Consider the following 23,414-nt stretch of genomic DNA (forward strand, 5'->3'; position numbering starts at 1 on the left):
ACTTTAGGTGGAATTCAAGGAGGGACGATATCCGAACTCTTGGAGTAAACAGCCCACAATACATGCTTTACTTAACGAAAACTCTATAAAGTTTATAAGGCCTGTTTCTACATTCCTACTTACCGTGAAGTTGTGTCGATCCAGCAGCAGTTCACCGAGCAGTTTCAAACTTTGCCTCCGCGTAACGTAGTTCTCCGAGTTGAGCAAGTGCTGGTAGTGGTCAAATACTTTGTCGTAGTTTTGCTCCAGGAATTCGGCGCACAGGATTTTGTGCCGCGTCAGCAGCTCCTTGAAGGTCGAGAAGGCATCCGAAGCGATATCGAAGGTGGACACTTCCACGTAGCGGAAAAAGTTGAAGAATTCGTCCGAGTGGAGCATTATTTTGGCGAGCGCTTCGTACCTTGCACACTCCCGCAGCATCGTTCCGCAGTTTAGCGCAATTTCTTGGTGTTCGTAACTGGAATAAAAGTTACGACCGTGAGGAGTTGATTGTCGGAAATCCGTTTTCCCAAACACTTACCCGGCCATAAGTGTGAACAGGATTTCTGGCTTTGTACAGATGTATTCCACGGTTGGCGACCGTGTGCCGATCTGTCTTCTGAGTACATTGTTGAACACCTGTGCGACGTCTTTTTTGCCTTCGAAATCGATACGACTTAGATTCTGTGTGTCATCGGGTGGAAGCAATTAAGCAATAATAGTGACTCGTAAAGATTCAATATTTAACAGTTTGATAAACAATTGTTTGAAAGGTTGGGGTTCTGAACATAATTAATCAATTTTCAAAAGATTCAAAATCTGGAGTAATAAAAATTTACTAGTTTCTACACAGTCAAACACCTACCTGTATCAGAAGCAAGAGTAGATTACTATTATACAATTCCTGTGCTAACTGCGACACCACAATTTCCGTTTGTGGTTCTGCGTCTGACGTTCCGTATAGCATATTTTTGATAAGAACCTGAAATCGCACAGCGAACACCGTTCGAGAGAAAGAAAGGCTACAATTAATTGACCGTTACTGTTCACTGCATCCGATTATGGATGATGATGAAGATGATGATCGTATAGATAGAGATGCTGATTGTTGGCCGGCGTGGCGATTCGATTAAATCATTCATTGATGGAAACTGATCGAATTGCTACATGCCTGCAAGTTTGTTACTGTAGAAATGATTGTGTGCACACGCAGCTCGGTCTTTTTCAATTAGAGATACATGTATGTGATCCAGAATTTTCCAAATTCATTTGAATTAGTCCGAAATTGTTGCCACGAGCCGTCGTTGTTGTCAACATCGGTGACCGATCTTTTCAATATGCAACGTTGATTTATCTGCTGGTCATATGTTATTCTCATGATGATGACATTGTGATGGTAGATTATATAAATAATGTATTTCAGAAGCGATTCAGCTGGTTTGAATTTCACTCTATTCATTTTAAGCATAACTTAACAACACTACTCTTTTTCCATTAGTACAAACATTTATTTTGATACAGTTTCGATGGTCCACTCAGGTTCTGTATATCCAGATCAACGACGACGACAGGGAAAACGAAGGAGGTGAAATGTTTGATTTGTTGCTGCTGGCTGTCTGGTATCATTTATGGCAGCAGCAGCCGGCAGTGTCGACTTTCCGAAGGTCAACTCGGCCAAATATCCATTAGCGAAGAAAGGACTCTCCACCTTTCTCGCCTTCCCATCCAAAAATAAAACTGTTATACGTGTCTATTATGATATCATGCACATACTGCAAATGTCATGGAACACGTCACTTTCGTCGCGAAACGGATGGTTGATTTCTTACTCTTTATTTCGGCTTTTCATAAAAATCGTCATAAATATATACAAAAGACTTACATGCAACGGCAAAATAAGGGTTTTGACAACCTAATAACCATGGGAAAGGGAAAACTATATCTTGAAGGCACCTTTTCGTCGCTTTTGTATGTGTGACGAGCAAACATGAATCAAACTATTATTTGTTGAACTCAATATTGTACCATTAAAGCTTTACTTTTTTTTTGGTATGGATGATTTTATTCAAAACCGAAATTCGAAAACAAAACCAAAACAAGCTTGGTTCAGTAGAACCCACTCATTGATAACGCAAAAATAAATGTTTTACGGTTATTAACTTTGAGAAAAGAATACTCGTTCAACATTTAGAAGAGATACATATGAAATGTTTTACATAAGATCCTACCTATCTATATATTTTTATATTATATACATAAAAATGAATTTCTGTCTGTCTGACCCTTATAGACTCGGAAACTACTGAACCGATCGGCGTGAAAATTTACATGCAGAGGTTTTTGGAGTCGGTGAAGGTTCTTAAGATGGTTTGAGACCCCTCCCCCTTTTGGAAAGGGGGGCTCCCATACAAATGGAACAAACATTTTTGCTTAACTCGAGAACTAATCAGAGAATAAATCAATTTTAGGCGAAACAAAGTTCGTCGGGTCTGCTAGTAAGAAATAAAATGATTTAATTTATTCTATTTTTGAACTATTGCACGAAAAGTGCTGTTTTGAACATCGATGGATAAAAATGCCAAACAACGCAAAAACGAAATGATTGGTTTTCGAGAAAACAGGGGTGGATCATGTGTCCCCGGGGATCACGTGTGTCCAATTTACCCTACCCGCTAAGCTACAAATACAAGACCAATAACGATGCCTGCCATGTCATCAGATAATGCGAGATTGAAAGACGTTCTACATTCGCTGCCACAAGAGACTAAGAAATCCTCTGCATTTCCATGAGCTTTACTAGAAAGGAACAGTGGGTTGGTATTGATGTCCGTAAAACTTTACATTCAAGAAAAAACCGAACTTATTTGACTATGTGTTAAGATTAACGGTTTGAATTGGAATAAAATACAGGCCGGACTCGATTAACCGGAGAAAATGGGTCGATTATCCGGAGTAATATTTTGACCCATCTTACAAAAATAGAAATAGGGGAACGGTTCGCCACTTCATCTCATAGCTCCTAGTTCCATCCCATCAAAAACAAAGCAATGGAAAGCAATTTGGTTTGTTTATTATTTTTGTGATTTTTTTCAGCAGTGAGCACGCATGTTGACAAAAATAAGCGACGAATTTGGTGCCGTATTTCTTTGTTTAGCGATGAGATGGATAGATGTACAGTGAGATGGAGATCGGAACAGTTCCCCTATTATCTTTGTGTATCCGTAACGTATCCAATAAGTGCAATACACCTAGTAATGATAGTGACTTTCTCGCTCTCCTAAGGACTGTTCACAAATTACGTAACGCTTTAGGGGAAATAAGGAAGTCAGACCAAGCGTTACGATCCGTAAAAAAATAAACCTTCCATAAGTTACAAGAGGGAGGGTGGGGTATCAAAATTATCAAATTCAGCGTTACGGATTTTGTAAAGGAACCCTAAGGGAATGGAAATCAAGAACATTCATAATTGACCATTTTATGAATTTCAATTCAAAGCACCGATATTTGTTTTAAACATTCGTATGTACATTCTGAATACAGCATTGACATTGTAATTCATGCCACCAAATGGTCCTTCGGAATATCCGGAATGGATTCATTCACAAATTACGTAACGCTAAATTTGAAGATTTTGGACCTCCATCCTCCCTCTCGTAACGCTTTTTATATGGAAGATTTAATTGGTTTGTATGAATCGTAACGCACGGCCTGACCCTCTCCATCTCCTTCCAGCGTTATGTAATTTGTGAACAGTCTCAATATATGAAAAAATAATTATTTCATCAACGGTGGCCCATGTATGGATTAAAACACCAGTTCTATATTCATAGTAACAACAAATGGCACTGTAAAATCCTTGTGTTTAGGGAACATCCGTAAAATACGTAACGCTTAGTGGGGGAAGGGGAGTTTCATGAAGTGTGACAATCCATACAATTTTTTAGATTCCTCATACAAAAATTGTGACATAGGGGGGAGGGTGGATTGAAAATTGCCATTTTTGCGTTACGTAATTAATGGATCTTTCCTTATTGATGAAATGAATAACCCGGGCAATAACCCGGTGAAAATGGTTCCTGAAAGGGATCCGCAGGGGAAAAGAAGGCGAGGTGCACAGATAGCAAGGTGGATCGATTTGAGGTCCCTCCGTGGACTACAAATTTGGCTACATGCAACTACAGACCGAGCTGAATGTAGATGAATCTTATGTATTGCAGAGGCCTTAGTCTGAATAAATCAAATGAAATAAATTCCGATGTTAGAATGTCAAATGGTGCTATGCGATGTAATTCATATTTTTGCCTTTCTCGTACAACTAAGTTGTACCGAAAGGCTATCATTTCACTCCGAAAACGAACTTTTTATAGAAGCGTCTGAGACCCATAGTATTATATACCAATCGACTCAGCTCGACGAGCTGAGCACATGTCTGTCTGTCCGTGTGTATGTATGTGTGTATGTGTGTGTATGTGTGTGCACAGAAGCTATAAAAAACATTAGACAACTTTTCGTATAGTAATCCTTAACCGATTTTCTCGCAACAAGTTTCATTCGACAGGGGACAAAGCCTTGTTGATCACTATTGAATTTTATAACGATCGGTCATTGCGTTTCAAAGTTATGGAGAAAATGGTACATCGGACCATATTAACCCCATATAAGGTTGGTGTCTTAACTAAATGCGAGAAAGGCACCACCAACGCTAGTTGGATTAATCTGGGTTTTTTTTATTTCATGGATGTTTCGGAATTTTCGGAAGGCCACGACATGTATAAGCCACAACATCAAGTGCATCTAAAAAATCTTGGTGTTTGGCGATAAAATTTAGAAGTTTTAATTTTGTGGCATCCTCCAGATTTCGCGGAGGACAACACGGTAGTTAGAGGCGTGCGCCGCCACCGCCGACAGTTTATGGCAATCCCGTTGAAACTCTAAAGGATTTCTCGTGAAAAAGGGTATTTTTCGTGAAAATTCCATACAATTTTTCGTTGAAAAATCAAAAAATCTTTTCGTAAAATTAAGAACTTTCATTGGAAATTCTGAAGAATTTCCTTCGATATCTCGAAAATACTACCGTTGAAATTCTGAGTAAATTTCCTTAAAAATTTGAAAGATCTTTTTGAAGAATTTAAAAAAGGAAAACATGAGAAAAAAAATCGAAGCATGCATGCCCGGTGGCATAGGCAAACTACTAAACAATTTCCCGGGAAATTCCGGTAAAACTCTAGAGCATTTCTTGTTGAAAATTCGAAAAACTTGGAAGAATCCACTGGGACAGTTCATTAGATTTTACCGGCGAAATAAAAAGATTCTCCCGTTAATGTCTTAAAAATATCCTGAAAAAAAAAACTTTACGTTACGAACGTAATAAATAAATCGCCAAGCCTTCGCCGACCAAAATTATGACAAACGCCGCCGCCGACGATTTTCGGATCGGCGCTGACCTCTAACGGTAGTCAGAACTAATGAATGGACCAAAGGGATATTTTATTAGATTTTGCATAACTAGAATAAAGAATATTTGAGCAAAAGTAAAATTTTCAGCGGCAACAAAAAAATGGCTGCATTATCCGGAGTGATTTTTTTTTTCTATTTTCGACTTCTATTTTGTTCCGAAGTAACTGGAATCGTTCAGCATCTAACGACTTTGCGAATAAGTCCGCTTGCTGCTCGTTAGTAGTAATTTTATCTAGTCCAGCAGTTACGTGATTCTTGATGAAAAAAATATGATTAATATCGATGTGTTTGATTCGCGTACGGATCGTATAAGAATCCGTCGGTGCCTTATGGATGATGTATCCCAAAAGTCCCACTAAATTTTCGGCGAGAAATGATTTATAAAAATTCCAAACCTTAACTCGCGACGATCAATCCAATGCAGGGTTTGCAGAAATCGCTCTCAATAGATAGCGAACAACGATAAAAGAAAGGCAAAAACTGTTCCGAATCATAACAAGCCATGATAACAAATTTATAAAACTTGTATACAAGTGCGAAAAAAAACAGAATCCTATAGGCAGTCCCCACCGAGAAGTGATGATTTTCGCTTTGTTATAGCTTATTTTGTGTTGGGGGCCGCACAGCTACTTATCGAGAGTGTATACAGAGATGCTAAGTGAGAGACTTTTTCTTTCTCTTTTGAATTCAATCCCTGATCCAATGTAAACAAAGTCCTGCTTCTTGTTGGAATCTTCCCATATAGCTGACCGGATAGCACGAATCGGGTCGCAGACACAGCATTTGATACATGCATCGTACTGTCGAGAAGCCCCGGTGAGACTGGGAGGTACGACATCCTTTTCGTCTCGTAATATATGATTTTGTTGACTGGGTATAGGGTAAAAGCCTACAAGAAGGCTCTACGATCTACTGAGCGATTCGACTGGAAAAACCTTTGTGCAAATCTCGCGCTTAGTTTCATAGGGGCGTAACTGTATTGATCGATTTCTCTTCGTCGATGTTTTCATCTACATCTCAAAAACTTACTTTTTTACACGGGCATTTATTCTCAATCAATTTCTTGCAATAAGTTGTGTTCGATGATACTGTTCCTTTGTTTTGTATAGACAATGATCTAGATTGGATCACAACAGTGACTTGATTGATATAGATAGTGGAGGCCTCTGTTTATTTAACTTATTGATTGTTCTCTCAAATTATAACCAGCCAAAGCCAAATTCCGGCAGCTAGGATGATGGAATTTTAAAGCCGTTTGTAGGACTATTTTGACATAAATCAGTGTAAGCGATTGTTTGTCAACGTTTTAGAAACTAATTAGGGTGTGAGCTAGAAGATGACGAGTTATGCTTTAACCTGAGCAGTTCGGGCCAATTTGTCCGTAGTTTGAATTATCGTCAAACGAATTCATCAATAATGAGCATCTATAGTTTTAAGGGAATGTTCAAGGTATTATCAAGTAATAAAGATTGTAGACTGAATAGCCCCTCAAAATAGTATTAGATGCATTCTCAATGTTTGAATGTGCTGTGCATTTTGTTCAGATTTTGGAACAATATGTAATTTAAGTGTTTCACTATTTTTAACTTCCAATCTTTCAAGAATGAACGCATTTGTTTTTTCACGATTTACCTTGAAAAAAATGTCATTTTCAATGCAGGTCAGCCTCGTTATAAGGCAACCTCGTTATAAGGCAACTTTTAATTCCATATAACGTAACTTAGAACTGATTTTGTTTCTATTAATGTATGTAATTGTTTAATTTCACATTATCATTTATAATTTTAATATGCAAAATTGAAAATAACATTGAATAGGGGTTCTCAAACTGAATTTGGCTACGTCTCACCACTACCCGTACGGTACATTTATGTATTTCGGCGAACCACACATACATTGGTTTTGTCAAGCCAATGTTTATAATTACTGTAATGCATTCAGCTCTTCTGTTTCATGGGCTTAAGCTCCTACTGGAATTCAGCCATGCCCTTGAAATGAATTATATATTAGCTTTCAAAGTTATGTTTGTATGTTTTGTTTTTATGCAATCTGTATCAATGTCTACCGTGAATAAACCTAATTAATATTCATATTTACATCCTATAATTATGACTAACATAGCCTCAAATGTCAGTCTATGTGATTTAGATTATTACAGTAGAACATTTTAACATTGAAATGGATGAAGATAAGTTCACACGATTGTACAATCACATTGATTCCTGTCCATGGCTGAACGGACATCCTCTACAATTAACATTTGATAACTGTACCCAGATAAAGAAACTATAGAACTAATTCTTCTTCTTATTGCCTGCGAAGTTTCTGAGCCAAGTTACCATTTTTGCATTCCTAAATTATGAGGCTAACACGATGATACTATTACGACCAGTGAAGTCGAAAACATTTCCAGCCCGAAAATTAGCTAGACCGGACCGGGAATCACCTTCAGCATAGCTAGAACGACTGGGAGTGAATAACTAGCTTGCCTTTAAATTTGATACCGACTTTGCAGAAACAATGGTTTTGGCCATCAAAGAAAGCCCAGGAAATGTTTAAGCTTATTAATGATGGCAAATTTGATTAAAATTTCAAATTGTAGAACACTTGTTTTTACATTCAAAGTAAAACGTCTAGTATGTACCCATCGGCCCTCTTATTACAATGCTATCACTGTGCTACCAAAAAGAGATTTGCACTCTGCAAAAGTGGCACGACTGATTCCGGATTCAATGGAGAGTGAGAGGGACGAGAGTGGAGGAAATGATGAAGGAGGAAAGGGAACAAAAAGAAAAAGAGTAGTTGAAATTGATCATCAAAATTGGACGGACGTTACGTGACCAAAGTAAATGTTGTACTTTCTTTGGAAGAACCCACAAGTCTCGAAAAATGGTGAAATATTGGCCTGGTGGGCTGGTACAACGTTACAGACGAGTGTAGACATTCAAATGAACATTCGCGCGGCAGTTAACCACTTGGAGTGTGAAGCTTCGGATATTCATCAAGCCTGTACTATTGGCGCGGAAAGTACCGACGGAAGGAACAATCTCATCTGTCTCAGTCTGAACAGTTGAAAAAAGCACCAGGACCCGGAAACCGCTGTCAAGTTGCCCAGAACATTGGTAAGGAAAGGCTGGCGAGCCCCGTACTGGTATCCGACTGTCCGACTACCCCGTAAATTATCGTCGGTTCACACGTGACGAGTGAGTTGTACCCGCGGCTTAGGAGGTGAGAGCCTAGGGAGGACCGGTTGGCTCGTCCCCGCTCTCTCATATCTCGCGCTTAATTTCATAGGGGCGTAACTGTATTGATCGATTTCTCTTAATCTATTTTATATTTTGTAAATAAATGAATTGTTTCAAAAGCTACAACCGTGATTATTGATTCGGGTGCAAGATACAATCATCCTTTATCACACCAAACCATTAAATCATCGACAAACTAGCGCAATTCGATACAATAATAAAAAGAAAACATCGACGAAGAGAAATCGATCTATACAGTTACGCCCCTATGAAACTAAGCGCGAGATATATCAGATATGGTACAACCCCATACACGAGCACGTGGGACGTCTTCCTGCGGAATCCCCGGGTCAAACGACAAAACCCTAAAGAAGCGCCTGATTCAAAGTACAAGCCGTGGAAGCCCTCCAGTTGCCAGCTCTGATGTTCCAGCAAAGGCCCAGCAGAAGTAGCAGCATCGAAATGCACAGGGATAGCAGGTTGGACGTCCTGTAGCCGTGCTGTTACGTAAGCTACCCCATTATCACTCTATTTCTACGAATGTACCATATATGGTCCCCAACGAACACCCCATCTTTCCCTTCTTTCCAAAGCTTGGTTGTGTGAGTTCAACTCTAGTAAGTAGACGCCGACCCTGAGATAGGTGTAGCCGTGGGACTGACCGCTATTAACAAATTTCATCAAAAAATTAAAAAAGAACTCTTGGCTATCTCCTTATTTTCGAGAATTTCCACTTTGTGATATACATTAGGTGTTTTCTTCTAATAAACACTTTAATGGAAATACTTCTCTTGTAATTGATGTATATTAATTTTAACAACATTATTTCACAATGTTTTCTTATCAATGTAAATCCTAATCCTTCTTCTCGTAACACCCGCAAAGATACAGACGATTCGTCGGTCTCTATAACAACAGATGTTACATTTACATTCCTTCCCAGAGGACCGTAAGGACGTGGCCGCCGCCATTACTGATCCTGTAGAAGTTGAGCTTATGAGACGTGTACATTGCGTGTACATCCGTTGGTTCACTGTGAAATTACGCTAGTTAAGGTCAATCACGAAGTGGCAACTACAAATTGTGCAGTCATCTCATACTCCTACTATTTAAAAATATATCTTCCATAAATAGGCCTGCGTCTAGTTTCATAAATGTAGGTATTTAATTTGAGAAACTGTTAAAAAAAAATCGATCTCAAATTTTCGCCATAAGAGTTGCAGTGATTCGCGCACTGTAGTTTGGGAAACACTATACTTAAGAAAAAAATACCACAACACACATACCACAACACACGAAACAAAAAGTTGCCTTATAACGAGGCTGACCTGTATTTCACAAATTAAATGTCATTCCATAAATAAATTTGTACAAGAAACAGTTGTAATCCGACTTCAAACATGTCCAAATTGGAATGAATTTTGGAAGTTTATAGAGGAAAAGGAAGTATTCAAAATTTTATAAAAGTCTATATTACAATCACAAATTTGTGCCCTGCACAATGTACCCTATATACAATTAGCAAAAGTCAATAATTGTTGTTTATTTGTGCTGTTTTGTTCTACCCAATGAACGTTTCTCAATACATTTTATAAGACATCATCACCGCTAGGTGAATTAATCTGAGTTTTTGTTAAATATCTTGGCTGTGCATATGCACAGCACATGTTTTGAAATGAACAAATTGATGAAATTCTTGGAGGGACTCGAACGCTCAACCTCCTACTCTCTATATAGGCGCGATAACACCTACAAAACAAGACCACTTAAAGGTCTGTCGTGCCAAAGACTTGCATTGACTAATAGTCTTTTCCGAAGGATGGAGGAACTGTAGCGTGTAGAAAGAGCACACTTGCAGTAAAAACGACATATCCTCTCTATGGTACCAATATGGAAAAGATTAAAGAAAAGAGCAATACATATACAATATACAAGAAATAATATATAAATAACTTGAAATAAGGTCAGCGTGTAAGTCAAATAATTTTGTATATACCGAAGCAGTTACTTATAAATCCTTTTCATAACAAATATCTATCCGTACGTTCTCCGTCCAATGGTAATGATTCCCAACTCACAGATTCATATACTCGGTCTCCATTGCACCACCGTGATGCCAGCCTTTTTGGAGAAACGATGTTCATCGCTCATTCCCTACGGACAGCAGACAAAGCTGGGATGATGGTTTCGAGGCCAATAAAATAAAATGGCATGGATGACGTACCCGTTGATCTGCTGCTAGATACCTAGATTCTAGGGAGTACTTCCGTCACTTACTTACTTACTTATGGATCCTGTACACCTCCGGTGGTGCAAAGGGCCGACTTGAAAGATCTCCATCCTGAGCGATGCCCGGCTATCGCTTTAACCTGTTGCCAGGTTAGATTTCGGTCGACTTCTTTTATTTCTTTATTGAGGCTTCTCCGCCATGAGCCTCTGGGTCTGCCTCTGCTGCGATGTCCCGCTGGGTTCCAGTCTAATGCTTGCTTACAGATTTCGTTTCCGCCCTACGTAGAGTGTGGCCGACCCAGCCCCACTTCCGATCCTGAATTTCTGTTGTTATCGGCCTCTGGTGACAACGACGATGGAGCTCGTTGTTTGAGATCCAGTTGTGAGGCCACCAGGCCCGAATTATATACCGCAGGCATCTGTTAATGAACACCTGCAGCCGTTGAGTGTTCTCCACTGATACACACCATGTTTCGCTAGCGTATAACAGCACAGATTTCACGTTAGAGTTGAAAATTCGTATTTTGGTGCGTTCACTTATCTGCCTGTTTTTCCAGATATTTCTTAAACTCGCAAAGGCAGCCCTTGCTTTCTTGATCCGTGCGCCTATGTCGATCTTGGTACCGCCGTCTGACGCCATTTGGCTACCAAGATATTGGAAGCTTTCAACATTCTCCACTGGTTGCCCGGCTACTGTGAAACTGGAAGGAGTCACCGTGTTTACATCCAACGATTTGGTTTTGTTGACGTTGATGACTAAACCTGCCGAGGAGGAGCGATCGGCAAGGTCGTTGAGCTTACTCTGCATATCAGAGCGCCGTTGCGCGAGTAGTGCAACGTCATCCGCCAATTCGAAGTCGTTTAGGTGCTCCATGGTTATAGGCTGCCATAACAGCCCTTCCGTCAGGTCCTGCCAAAATCCTTCGTATTTTGTTGGCTCCGGAAACAGAGATACCATGAATTCTATCTTCTTCTTCGGTGTCAAGCAAACTTTTGAGCCCATAGTCCAACCTGTCCCATTATTTTCAATAGGAAGTATTTGGAATACAACTTGTCGAATCAAAACTGTAGTCAACATGCACCCCAGGTTGAGCACTACACAATCAAACGATTGTCATTATCAGATACAACGATTTGCTGAAAATCTTTTTTATCTCGCATTGAAACTAATGGAAACCACTTAGCGACTGTTGCTTCTCATGCATCAGTTGAATTAAAGCAATAAATCTGAAATATAGATACCAAGATTTTCTATAGAATAGAGGAAATTAGAAGTGCATTCTATTTTAAGGTATTTCATTAGAATATATTACTAACGCCATTAGTTAAATTGCAATTTTGCCGTCACGTTCATTTGACTATACTCTCACCTTCACCGTCGCCCATCTACGAAGAACCCCCCCCCCCATGTCCACAGCACCTACAGTTTTGCATGTGTTGTTTCCCTGTTATCTTCTGTTTACATGTCTTACCTCCACCGCACCGGAGCAGTTCTTGTTTGCACGGAATCGTGAGCTATCTGCTAACATGAAAACGAAGCTTTTTGCTATCACACCTCACCTTGTGCGCCAATATCTCTAATATATCTAAAACCAGTATCCATAGTATTCGCGGTAGCAAGTTACGTTTGCCTTTACTAACGCAGCTTGTCGTAAAATGTGTCTCCAAGGTTTGTTTACCAGCAGTCTAAAAACGAGCTCAGAGCAGAAAATAGTTATCGCAATGCCGCTTTCAACTATTGGATGAGTCGTGCCCGACGACAAAGTTGCATCGCAAGAAGTCATAATGCAAATTCAATGACAAGGTCGCAACTGGAAAAAATATATTGGTATTTTAAAGATTGAGTCAATATGCATTGCGTTTGGTTTCAATCAACAATCTTTATATACCAGTAGATGGTTATGGTGGAACTTCACATAGACAGTAGAACCATAAGGCATGCAATATAATAAAGCATATATTTTATCCTCATTGATGGCCATTGTCCGATGATGAAGCGTCTTCAGAATGTAACTGGTTGGTCAGATTAGAACTGGAAAGACCCTGCTGATTCGATCGCGGCCGGTGCTGATTCAACGAAGCTTAGAACAGAAGACAATTAAAGTTGAGACAAGGTACTTGAACCTCGACAAGTTCCAGTCATTCCATTCATCATTCGTAGTCGTACCCAAATTCGTCAGAGTGAAATAAGTCAAATGTGCCTCCTAACACTATTGAATTGTTGCCCACCTTCACACCTGGGTCAATCAGTGTTTGTCCAATACAAGGCCAGCCTGTCACTGTTGTGCTATGATTCACAACTTCAACATGCGTTGTCTTTCGATGGTAAAGGGGACTCCATAGTTCCAATCGAAGACATTTTGGATTTGACTCGATTACGGTGTATATGTAGAGGGATGCATCCTCACTAGACATGTAAATAAGTTCAGTTTAGTAAAGGGAATGACGGCTTTGGCAGGTTTTGTTCTATTATTGGCAGGGGTTTTTTTATGACTGACTAGGCTCAAATTTGGCCTAAACGTTCTTTGCATATCAAAGAATATTGTGGCCAAATTTCATAAAATTTGGTCGACAAAAACTCCCCTGCCAATAATAGAACAAAAGCTGTCAAAGCCGTCTTTCCCCCTAAATGAACAAAATCATTGCAATGTTTTGGAATAATTAAATATTATACTAATTTAATTGAAAACTTCAAGACATGATCAAAATTATACATTTTACATTGCTTATATAACAGTGCAGCTCACACACACTATTTTAGTTTAACATTACATTATTCAGGTCCAGGTGCGTCATGTTTGAAGACCGTTGTTTTAAGCGAAAAGTTAGTTCGGGAATCTGCAGATGGTCGTCACTGCGCAGACTAAATAGATTTTCAAATAGTGCTTCCGGACTCTAACCTTCAATTTATTCAATGACAAATAGGGGGGTGGAAATATAGAGCCCTGAAAAAAATGGCCAGAATGTTGAGGTGATTCAACCTGAATTTACTCGCTTTGCGATAAGATATCTTCCCTTAAGCAATCAATTCACCAACAAACGATAAGCACTGCGATAGCCTATTCAGACTGCGGACTTTATCACTTGATAAAGAGTATCTTGATATAGTCATATACTGATATAGTCTTGATATAGTCATATCATATAGGACATCATGATTAATTATATTAGAACGACTTAGGGGAAATGTTACACAGTTATAAGACTTTACATTTTTTCCATTCGCTTCCACTATAATCCTAAAATTATAGTAAAAGTGAATGGAAGAATTTTTAGGTCTTATGACTGTAGGACATCATGATTCTAATATGTTCATTGTTCACTTAACAAGTGATAAAGCTGTTTGAAATATGGGTATTTTTTTGATGGGATATTGAACTTTTTTTCATTAATTTGTCTGTTTATATTGTATTCTGTATATTTTTTTGTTGGGGCGTAGAACCACTGCGTCCATTGAGTTGAACTTTTGTGGTATACCCCTGATTACTCTTAACTATGTATTCGCATCTTGTAGGTTGATCACCATTTGTCAAGTAAACAACCTAAGACGCGTCTTTTCCCAGTCCGGTTAATAAATGAGTTAATAAAACCCACCACCTTTCCAGGATTTGCAGTTCAAATATCTCCTGGTTGCATAAAGCCACTATTTAGAAATTTAGATCTACCCTTGTACAATGCATCGCAACTGCAAAGCAGATGTTTCGAGGTTTCACGTTCCATGTTACAGAAACGACAGATATCATTCTGAATCTGGCCAATATTTTTCAAGTGATATCTGTTCGGGCAGTGTCCGGATAATTTATAATTAAATAAGATATGCTGCACAAGAGGTAGAAACGAAAGCCATCAGACTTTCAACCCCGCCTATACAGAATACAATATAAACAGACTAATTAATGAAAAAAAGTTCAATATTCCATCAAAAAATTACCCATATTTCAAACATCTTTATGATATAACGATGAATAAAGTTGAACAAAATATACATAGTAAGTTATTGCTATTCTTTGCCTTTGGTGTTAGGCTTCACCACCATCACTGCTTGCGTTGAACCCAATCGGTCGGGTGATGAAACACCATAAAATTTACGTCCCACGAGGGAACCAAAAATCAACCACCATGCATCATCATCATCAAAATCATCTGCCTATGTTCGGCATTACAACAAAATGTATAGGATCCATGCAGTAGTGGCCCACTGAGAGCGGACGCAGTATGTACCGTTCCACACCGATCAGTTTGGGATTTGGTCGGTTCGAGCTCGCTTTCTCCGGTATGGCTCATAACTCTACGCATCGACGCGAACCAAGATAAATATGAGAGGATAATGATATGAGCGCAGCGCCACCGTATACGGTGATACAAGGGAATGTGGGAAGAGATGGTTAAGCCCGCAGTCCACTGTTTGTCATAAATGACAAATATTTGTCCAGTTTATCCAGACATCTTCTTCTTCTTCGTTGGCATTACATCCCCCACTGGGCCATTGCCGCCTCGCAGCTTAGTGTTCATTAAGCACTTCCACAGTTATTAACCGCGAGGTTTCTAAGCCAAGTTACGATGGTACTCGAACTCTGAGGATCGATCGTGGTTTCGAATCCCATCGAAGGAACGTGGCTACCTACTATACATTTTTCAAAACAAAATCTTCCACATAATGTACATATTCATATCGGAGTTTTGCAGAACAAAAGTTCTTCGTATTTTTTCGAAAAATTTCCCCAAATTTTATTATAACCGGGAATTATTTCAGAAGTCCCTGGGTGAATCACAGGGGCGTCTCGTGGACTTTTGCTACACCTGTTCTACCATGCTGACAAAAAAAAATCATCAAGGTTTCGAATGAAAGTTGTGCATTTAATCTAATATTACAACCTTTTCTTGTACAACTTAACCAAATATTAGAAGAAAAAAAAACAATTTAAATAGAAAAGATTTACAAAACAATAAATGACTTATTTTTCTCTTTTGTTACAAAAATGTTTTAAATTTAGATGCACTTAAAATTTTAGACTTGGAAATCGTCTAAAATCTAACTTGGTAACAGTTGGGCAATAACTGGATATTGCTCAGAATAGAGATCTTTCATATCGGCTCATTCCACCGTTCAGGGTACGCTGGTCCCATCGCCGCTAATATTTAAACTCTCACATATATTGTTGCTATGAAAGAAATGTTATTAACCATTATTAGTATAATAATTATAGTATATAATTATACAATTATTGTTTGATGTGACCCCAGATTGTGACGACCAATGAGTCACATTTGGAAGCTGAAATGTGTTCCAGTTATTTAATTTTTCAAATTTATTGAAAACTATACCTTTTTCTCTATGTTGATTGATTTTGAGTATTCGTAAAAAAGCATTATTTAAAGTCTCTTTTGAAAACGCAAACATTAATTTAATATTGTTCTTGATGTATTGCATATTCATCACGAGAAAAAAGAAAACCAAACTGTTTCTAATCATCGGCGCGAAAGCGTGCGCGGTGCGCCTTTCGGCAAAGCACAGCCCGACACTACGATCGAGTCTAACCGAAGGTGCGTCGCGTCGATGATTGTTCTCGCAGCGCGTCGAACGGGTTTGACTCCTGCGCGCATAGCAGAACTTGCATCTAAACGTGCTTGCTTCGCATGCGAAAGAGGATGATGTGAGAAAACGGAGAAAGCTGGCAACGCTCACGCTGGTTCTCTGCGCGCGGAGAACGAGTGAGCATACCAAGGAGGAAATTATTTCAAATCATTTGTCATGGCGCAAAACTTTAAATTTGACTTCTGGCAGTGCTGCTGTTGGTTCTTCATTATAGATCGCACGACTGGCAAAAGCTTTCTATGTGATGGGGTGTGTTTTTTCAGAGAAACACACATTTAGCTGCAATTTGACTGTACGCCAAGCATGTGGCGTTAACTTGATCTGCCTACGAAATATTTTGTTTCTTTAGATGTTTAGATGTTAAAATCATTGTAAATTATTTATATATTATAATTAATTGCCAAGACATTAATTTCTTACTTCTGACCTAAAAATGGTTACCTGTTCCATGAACAGGTAGAACGTATGGACGAGTCGCCCCTGGTGAATCATTAGAATTTACTCGAGAAAACTTTCGAGATTTCCTCGGAAAATTCTTCGATCAAACTAAATCTCTCACATGTTGTGCGATTGCACAAATCGAGTTTTCAAACATAGTAATGAACTTCCAATCCAGCTGGTCAACAACCAGAAAGTAGGCAATTAACTTCGATTGAACTGAAATTCTTTGTAGTTTCTTCGACAAATGCTAAGGAATATCCTCAGTAAATTATTCCAAGCAAAATCTTTGAAATTTCCTCAAATTCTATCTTTAAAATAAGCTTGGAATATTCTATGAAAGTTTTTTTTTATGACTTCCATCTCAATTCTTCTTCCCATTTGCCATTCTTCGGCATTTTTTTCGAAATTACTTCCATCGTCAAAATTTGTTCGACAATTCCTTCTGTATTTACTCGAAAAAAGCTTGAAAATTTCGTTGGGATTTACTACGCAGACTCTTCGAAATTTCCTCGGCAAATTCTTTCGTCAATATATTCTCAGCAATGTCTTCGGATTTTCCTCGGAAAGTTCTTCGGAATTTCCTTGTGAAATTCGTCAAAATTACATCAACAATATCTGGAATTTTTTTTCTTAGAAATTTCTTCAGTATTTTTTTTTTTGGGTTAACTCTACAAATTCTTTAGAATTTCCTCGCCGAATCCGTCGAAATAACATTGGCCATTTCTTCAGTATTCCCGAGACAAATTCTTCGAAACGTCCTTAGAATATTCTTACAAAAAAATCTTCGTAATTTCGTCGGCAAATTCGTCAGGATTCAACCGGCAAAATCCTCAAAAAAAAATCTAAAATTTTTCAGTATTTATTCAGTAAATTCTACGGGATTTCCTTGGCAAATTCTTCGGACGGAGCAACTGTACCGCACTAATAACGCACGAAATTTCTCTGAGAAGTTAAACCGTTCACGTAAGTGCCACAGCCAGATATGTGTAAAGACATAAACAAGAACCTTCTTATGTACGAGCGTGAGGTGATCCAGAGGTGGCGGTAGCACTATGAAGAGCACCTGAATTACGATGTGGCAGACAACGGTGGAGGTTCTACCGCAGGATTGGATGGAATGTTCCGTGTGTCCTATCTACAAACAGAGCGATAAGCTGGATTGTAGCAACTACCGCGCAATCACTTTGCTAAATGTCGTCTACAAGGTACTATCTCAAATATTATGCTGCCGACTAACACCAATTGCAAGAGAGTTCGTGGGGAAATATCAGGCGGGTAAACGCTCTACCACGGACCAGGTGTTCGCCGTACGTCAGGTATTGCCGCGCATACAACGTGCCCACACATCGTCTATTCATCAACTTTAAAGCCGCATATGATACAATCGATCGGGACCAGCTATGGCAGCTAATGCACGAATACGGATTTCCGGAGAAACTGATACGGTTGATCAAGGCACCGATGGATCGGGTGATGTGCGTAATTCGAGTTTCAGGGGCATTCTCGAGTCCCTTCGAAACGCGCAGAGGGTTACGGCAAGGGGATGGTCTTTCGTGTCTGTTATTTAACATCGCTTTGGAGGGAGTAATACGAAGGGCAGGGATTGACACGAGTGGTTCGTTTTTTACGAAGTCCGTCCAGTTATTTGGTTTCGCCGACGACATTGATATCATGGCACGTAACTTTGAGAGGATGGAGGAAGCCTACATCAGACTGAAAAGCGATGTTAAACGGATTAGACTAGTCATCAACACGTCGAAGACGAAGTACATGATAGGAAGAGGCTCAAGAGAGGTCAATGTAAGCCACCCACCACGAGTTTCTATCGGTGGTGACGAAATCGAGGTGGTTGAAGAATTCGTGCACTTGGGCTCAGGGGCTCACTGGTGACCCCCGATTACGATACCAGCAGAGATATTTGGAGACGCATCATGGCCGGAAATCGTACGTACTTTGGACTCCGCAAAACGCTCCGATCATATAGAGTTCGCCGCCGTACCAAACTGACTATCAACACACTACGAAAAAGTCCTGTAACATTATGTCATTTAAGACCGACATATGCAAGCGAACCAAAAGACGCAATATTGCGTTCACATTAATTTTTACAAGGCTCTGAAAATGTGTATCCTAAATTTTACACGGCCAAAAAAACTAGTGTATGTAGCAAAAATGGTAAGGCCCAGCATATCAATCTAACTTCAGATCTTATGAGTGAGAGTCCCATTCGATACCACTCTACCATTCCTGCTGCTTGGCAGAAGAGAGATCGAAGCTTAACATGTTCTACAATTTCACGAATATGGAGAAGCATCAGCCCATCCACTGCTTAGTGCTTGTTCCTTGCAACTGCGCTGAAGGTGAAAAAGGAGAAACGAAAACAGTGCTCAGCTGGTGCGTAAATAATCTTGTATTCATGGGTCACTTTGTTTGTTTCGGGGCGCTTTGGATTTCAGTCATTTTTACTGTAAATTTAAGCCATTTGGTAATGAGAAGCGTTTAATGGATAGCTTTCGGTATTTGATGACAGAATGATACTGCATATATATTGTTTTGGGTGTCTGAAGCAAATATGACACAATATTTTGTTATGATTGGATATGCATCTCGGTTGATTACGTCAGCTTAAAGGATTGCGTCCCTTATAAAATTGAGAATATTTTGGTGTGCACAAAACGCTTATTAGACCGGTAGTTACATACGGGCATAAGACCTGGACGATGCTCGTGGAGGACCAACGCGCACTGGGAGTTTTCGAGAGGAAAGTGCTGCGTACCATCTATGGTGGGGTGCAGATGGCGGACGGTACGTGGAGGAGGCGAATGAGCCACGAGTTGCATCAGGTGTTGGGAGAACCATCCATCGTTCAAACCGCGAAAATCAGAAGACTGCGGTGGGCCGGGCACGTAGCCAGAATGTCGGAAAGTAATCCGGTGAAAATGGTTCTCGACAATCATCCGATGGGAACAAGAATGCCAGGTGCACAGCGAGCAAGGTGGATCGATCAAGTGGAGGACGATTTGCGGACCCTCCGCAGACTGCGTGTTTGGGGACGTGCAGCCATGGACCGAGCCAAAGATTTTAAAGTACAAGATAGTCCACTCTTGATTCTCCCATATAAGCCACTAGCGAACAACTTTTCTGTAGCGCAGCGCCAACTGGTGATTAAAAGTCTGACTGTTTCATTAAAAATGATCAAAGTAGCTTTGAACTTTTGCTGTCGTTTAGTAAATAACAGAATCAACAAGGAACATGTTGACAGAAGTCGTTGATATAATGTTCGAGACCTCGATGTTCAACTGTGTGACACTCAACCATCGTAAAATTCGCACCACATTATACGTTGCCAATGAATTCACGAGACTGGGATTGAAGAGCAGATTAAAATTCGTTATTTCTTCGCAAAAGGCTACCTAACAACGCCTACGTCTTCTATATGTAATTTGGTTGAGGAATCTGCTCCTCGGTGGAGGGGTCGTTTGTGATCATCGTACACAAAAAATAGACCGAAAGGTATTTCATCGAGCTGAGGATCTTGATATTTAACACATTAGGAGACTGCATTTCTCAAGTAGCTGATAAACAGTTTTCTTTATGGCTAAGGTGGACAAGTACTATTCCATTTTTCCTACTACAACAAATGTAGCATTCAGTGTCCAACAGAACAAAGAGTTAACAATAAGATTAAAAGGGGAGTTCCTAATACCTTCTTTGAATAGCTTGTAAAGTCTTATTTCTGTCTCACACGTCTTCGGAAATAGGCTTGCCCAAGATTATAACTATTCGATGCAATTTTGGAACCAGTCAATTCAATTAATAAAGCAACAACTGCAATTCAGGTTCCACAACACCAGTTATATATTTTAAACATATGCGATTGGTTTAATGCACTCTCTACTCAAATTTAATTTAATTTTATCATTAACATGCCGAAGTGCGTTGACTCTCAGCCAAGGGTTGATTATCCGTGGGTCTTGAATGATCTAGGGATTCTTGCCGCTTTTGCTATCAAATCTCCATCCATGGTTGTGAGGATTATGATGACACCGATGACGACTCAGGATTGATAGGTGGTGGAGAAGAGATTGTGGGAACAACACTGAGTGTAGAATACTGCTTCAGGACATGTACCTGTTGGAATGAGAAAAATCTTTACGACAATATAGTGAGATAGTCGATAATATGGAGCACAATAGTGACCATATCTGACCACTGCTGTCGTCAAACGGTTGTGGTTAAGGACTCGTTACACTCCCAAATTCGTCAAAAAGCTGTTCCGCACCTTTAAAATTCCCGAAGAAACTGAAGAATAAATAAACTGAATAAGTATGAAATATGACATTTGATTTGTTTAAATTGATATCGAAGCAACGATGCACTTTCACGCGTTGCTGTGGTTGAACAGTTCGACCGCCATACGCTGGAGCGCTGGCGTCGTGTGTTCGCCCGTTTTTAGCTAGAGTGGACTATATTGTAAATATATAATATTTGACCGAGCTGAATGAAGAAGATTCCTAAGCACTACACCGTGCAAAGGCCACTCCGGCCTTAGTTTGAAAATAAATAAATAAATATATTGTTTTCATACTGTGGATACATTACGTCAACATATTTATCTAATGTGACAATATTTTCATATGTTTTAAAATTGTTTAAAAATAGAAAATTCTATCATTTTTCCCTCATTTGAAAAAATCTTATAAAATTGCATATTACCAATCGGTTATGTATACAATATATTTATCAAACACAAACAGTGTATTGAGCATGAGCCAGTTGACCGTGCATTTTCTAGTTGCAACTCCGTGATCAATGTGCACAGTCCGAGGGCTTTAATTTTTTGAATGGTCGATAACGGCGCTGGCCACGTCTTCACGGTCTATCGAGGATGGGAAGGAATTGATGATGCCCACTGCAAGCCGAAAACACCTCTGCACTCGTCACGAGTTCATGTGGAATTTGGGGTTAGGTTCTATGGCAGAGGTTCGTCTTGGTTAATGGGTTCCCAACTGTGATAGTAATCAAACGGGCCTGGGATTGAACCCACAACCTCCTGCGTATAAGCCAGAAGTGGTAGCTATATGACCACCAAGTCCGTTTATATTTACCATATAATGTATTGTTCGACAAAATGAAGTGTATGAAAAATCTCAAATTTTGTATTGTTACGATGCTTAATAACCCATATATTCATGCATTCGTGGGCTGCGAAATGGTGAGTTGACATCCGGGAAGGGCGCCTAACATAGCTCTGGTCCTCACAAGTTCCAATACTCACGCTTCCACGGGTCTTCCGATGACAATTGACCGCCAGCTAAGGGTTGCGTACTTAGCTGGTAGTGCAGCCTGGGCACTGTTGTCCTTCTGACATCAGCTAGAGTGAGAGGGTGCGTCCTGTGGGGTCTGCCTAGGATGTGGTGGGGTTCGACAGTGGGCTCTGTTGAACTTCTATAAAAAGCTGCATGTGTCCCCAAGCAGGCCCTATCAAAGCGACCGTGTGCCGCTCAAAGCGCACTAGCCTAGTCCTGGTGTTGGGTAGGACTTTAAACAAATTTGACCCGACTGATCGAGCGTCTGTCCACCAAGGAGGTGCGGCTCCAACAGCGTCTGTTCTGGCATCCAGCGGCTGAGTATGAAATGCTATTCCCCGGAAGCTATACCTAAGATGGCAGCCCCATCCCGGTGGATAGGGAACCTTGGGCCAACAACCTACTGTTCCCGAAACATCAATTTGTTCGAGAATCCGATAATGAAAGAATACGGACTGATTTTACGGCGACGACTCTTAGCGCGAAACAACGGACACGAATAGGAACATGGAACGTTTTAACCCTAGCCCAGCAGGGTAAATTGGCACAACTTGCCAATGAGGCACGCCGCATGAAGCTTGAGATCCTGGGACTGAGTGAAGTCCGTTGGCCAAACTTTGGAGAACACAGAACGCCGTCGGGACAAGTTCTGCTATACTCTGGTTTACGAGGTGAACACGCTCCCCGGCAACGCGGAGTTGGCTTCCTACTAAGCGCTCAGGCACACTCTGCGCTTATGAAGTGGGAATCTATAAGTGAAAGGATAATCGTTGCCAGATTTAGAACACGGGTCCGAAACCTTACTATAATCCAATGTTATGCGCCAACCGATGCTGCCGATCTGCAAGACAAAGAGAACTTTTACAGTCAACTCAATGCCGTCGTAGATAGAATTCCGAAGGGTGATATCAAGATCTGTTTGGGCGACTTCAATGCGAAGATCGGATCCGACAACTCGAACCATGAGCGCATTATGGGACGCCATGGTCTCGGAGAAATGAGCGAAAACGGAGAGCTGTTCGCAGAATTTTGTGGTAATAACGACATGGTGATCGGGGGATCGCTCTTCCCTCATCGACCGGTTCACAAGGTCACGTGGTTCTCCGTCACTTTACAGAAAATCAAATCGACCACATCTGCATCAGCCGAAAATGGAAA

General features: G+C 40.0%; 1 protein-coding gene across 4 annotated transcripts in view; it reads right to left on the bottom strand.

The window, feature by feature from the left end:
- The window catches only part of LOC134205843 (protein Mo25), a 40,060-nt gene that overhangs the window by 3,646 nt on the left and 13,000 nt on the right, over positions 1 to 23,414 (bottom strand). For all 4 annotated transcript variants that reach the window (XM_062681466.1, XM_062681469.1, XM_062681468.1 and 1 more), the window contains 3 exons: positions 845 to 961; positions 521 to 663; positions 124 to 457 (listed from right to left, as the gene is read on the bottom strand). In XM_062681466.1, the coding sequence (XP_062537450.1) occupies positions 124 to 457; positions 521 to 663; positions 845 to 961 (594 nt within the window). The remainder of the gene's footprint in view (positions 1 to 123; positions 458 to 520; positions 664 to 844; positions 962 to 23,414) is intronic.

Source organism: Armigeres subalbatus, chromosome 1 (assembly GCF_024139115.2).
Source record: "Armigeres subalbatus isolate Guangzhou_Male chromosome 1, GZ_Asu_2, whole genome shotgun sequence".
In the NCBI taxonomy this organism is placed as follows: Eukaryota; Metazoa; Arthropoda; class Insecta; order Diptera; family Culicidae; genus Armigeres; species Armigeres subalbatus.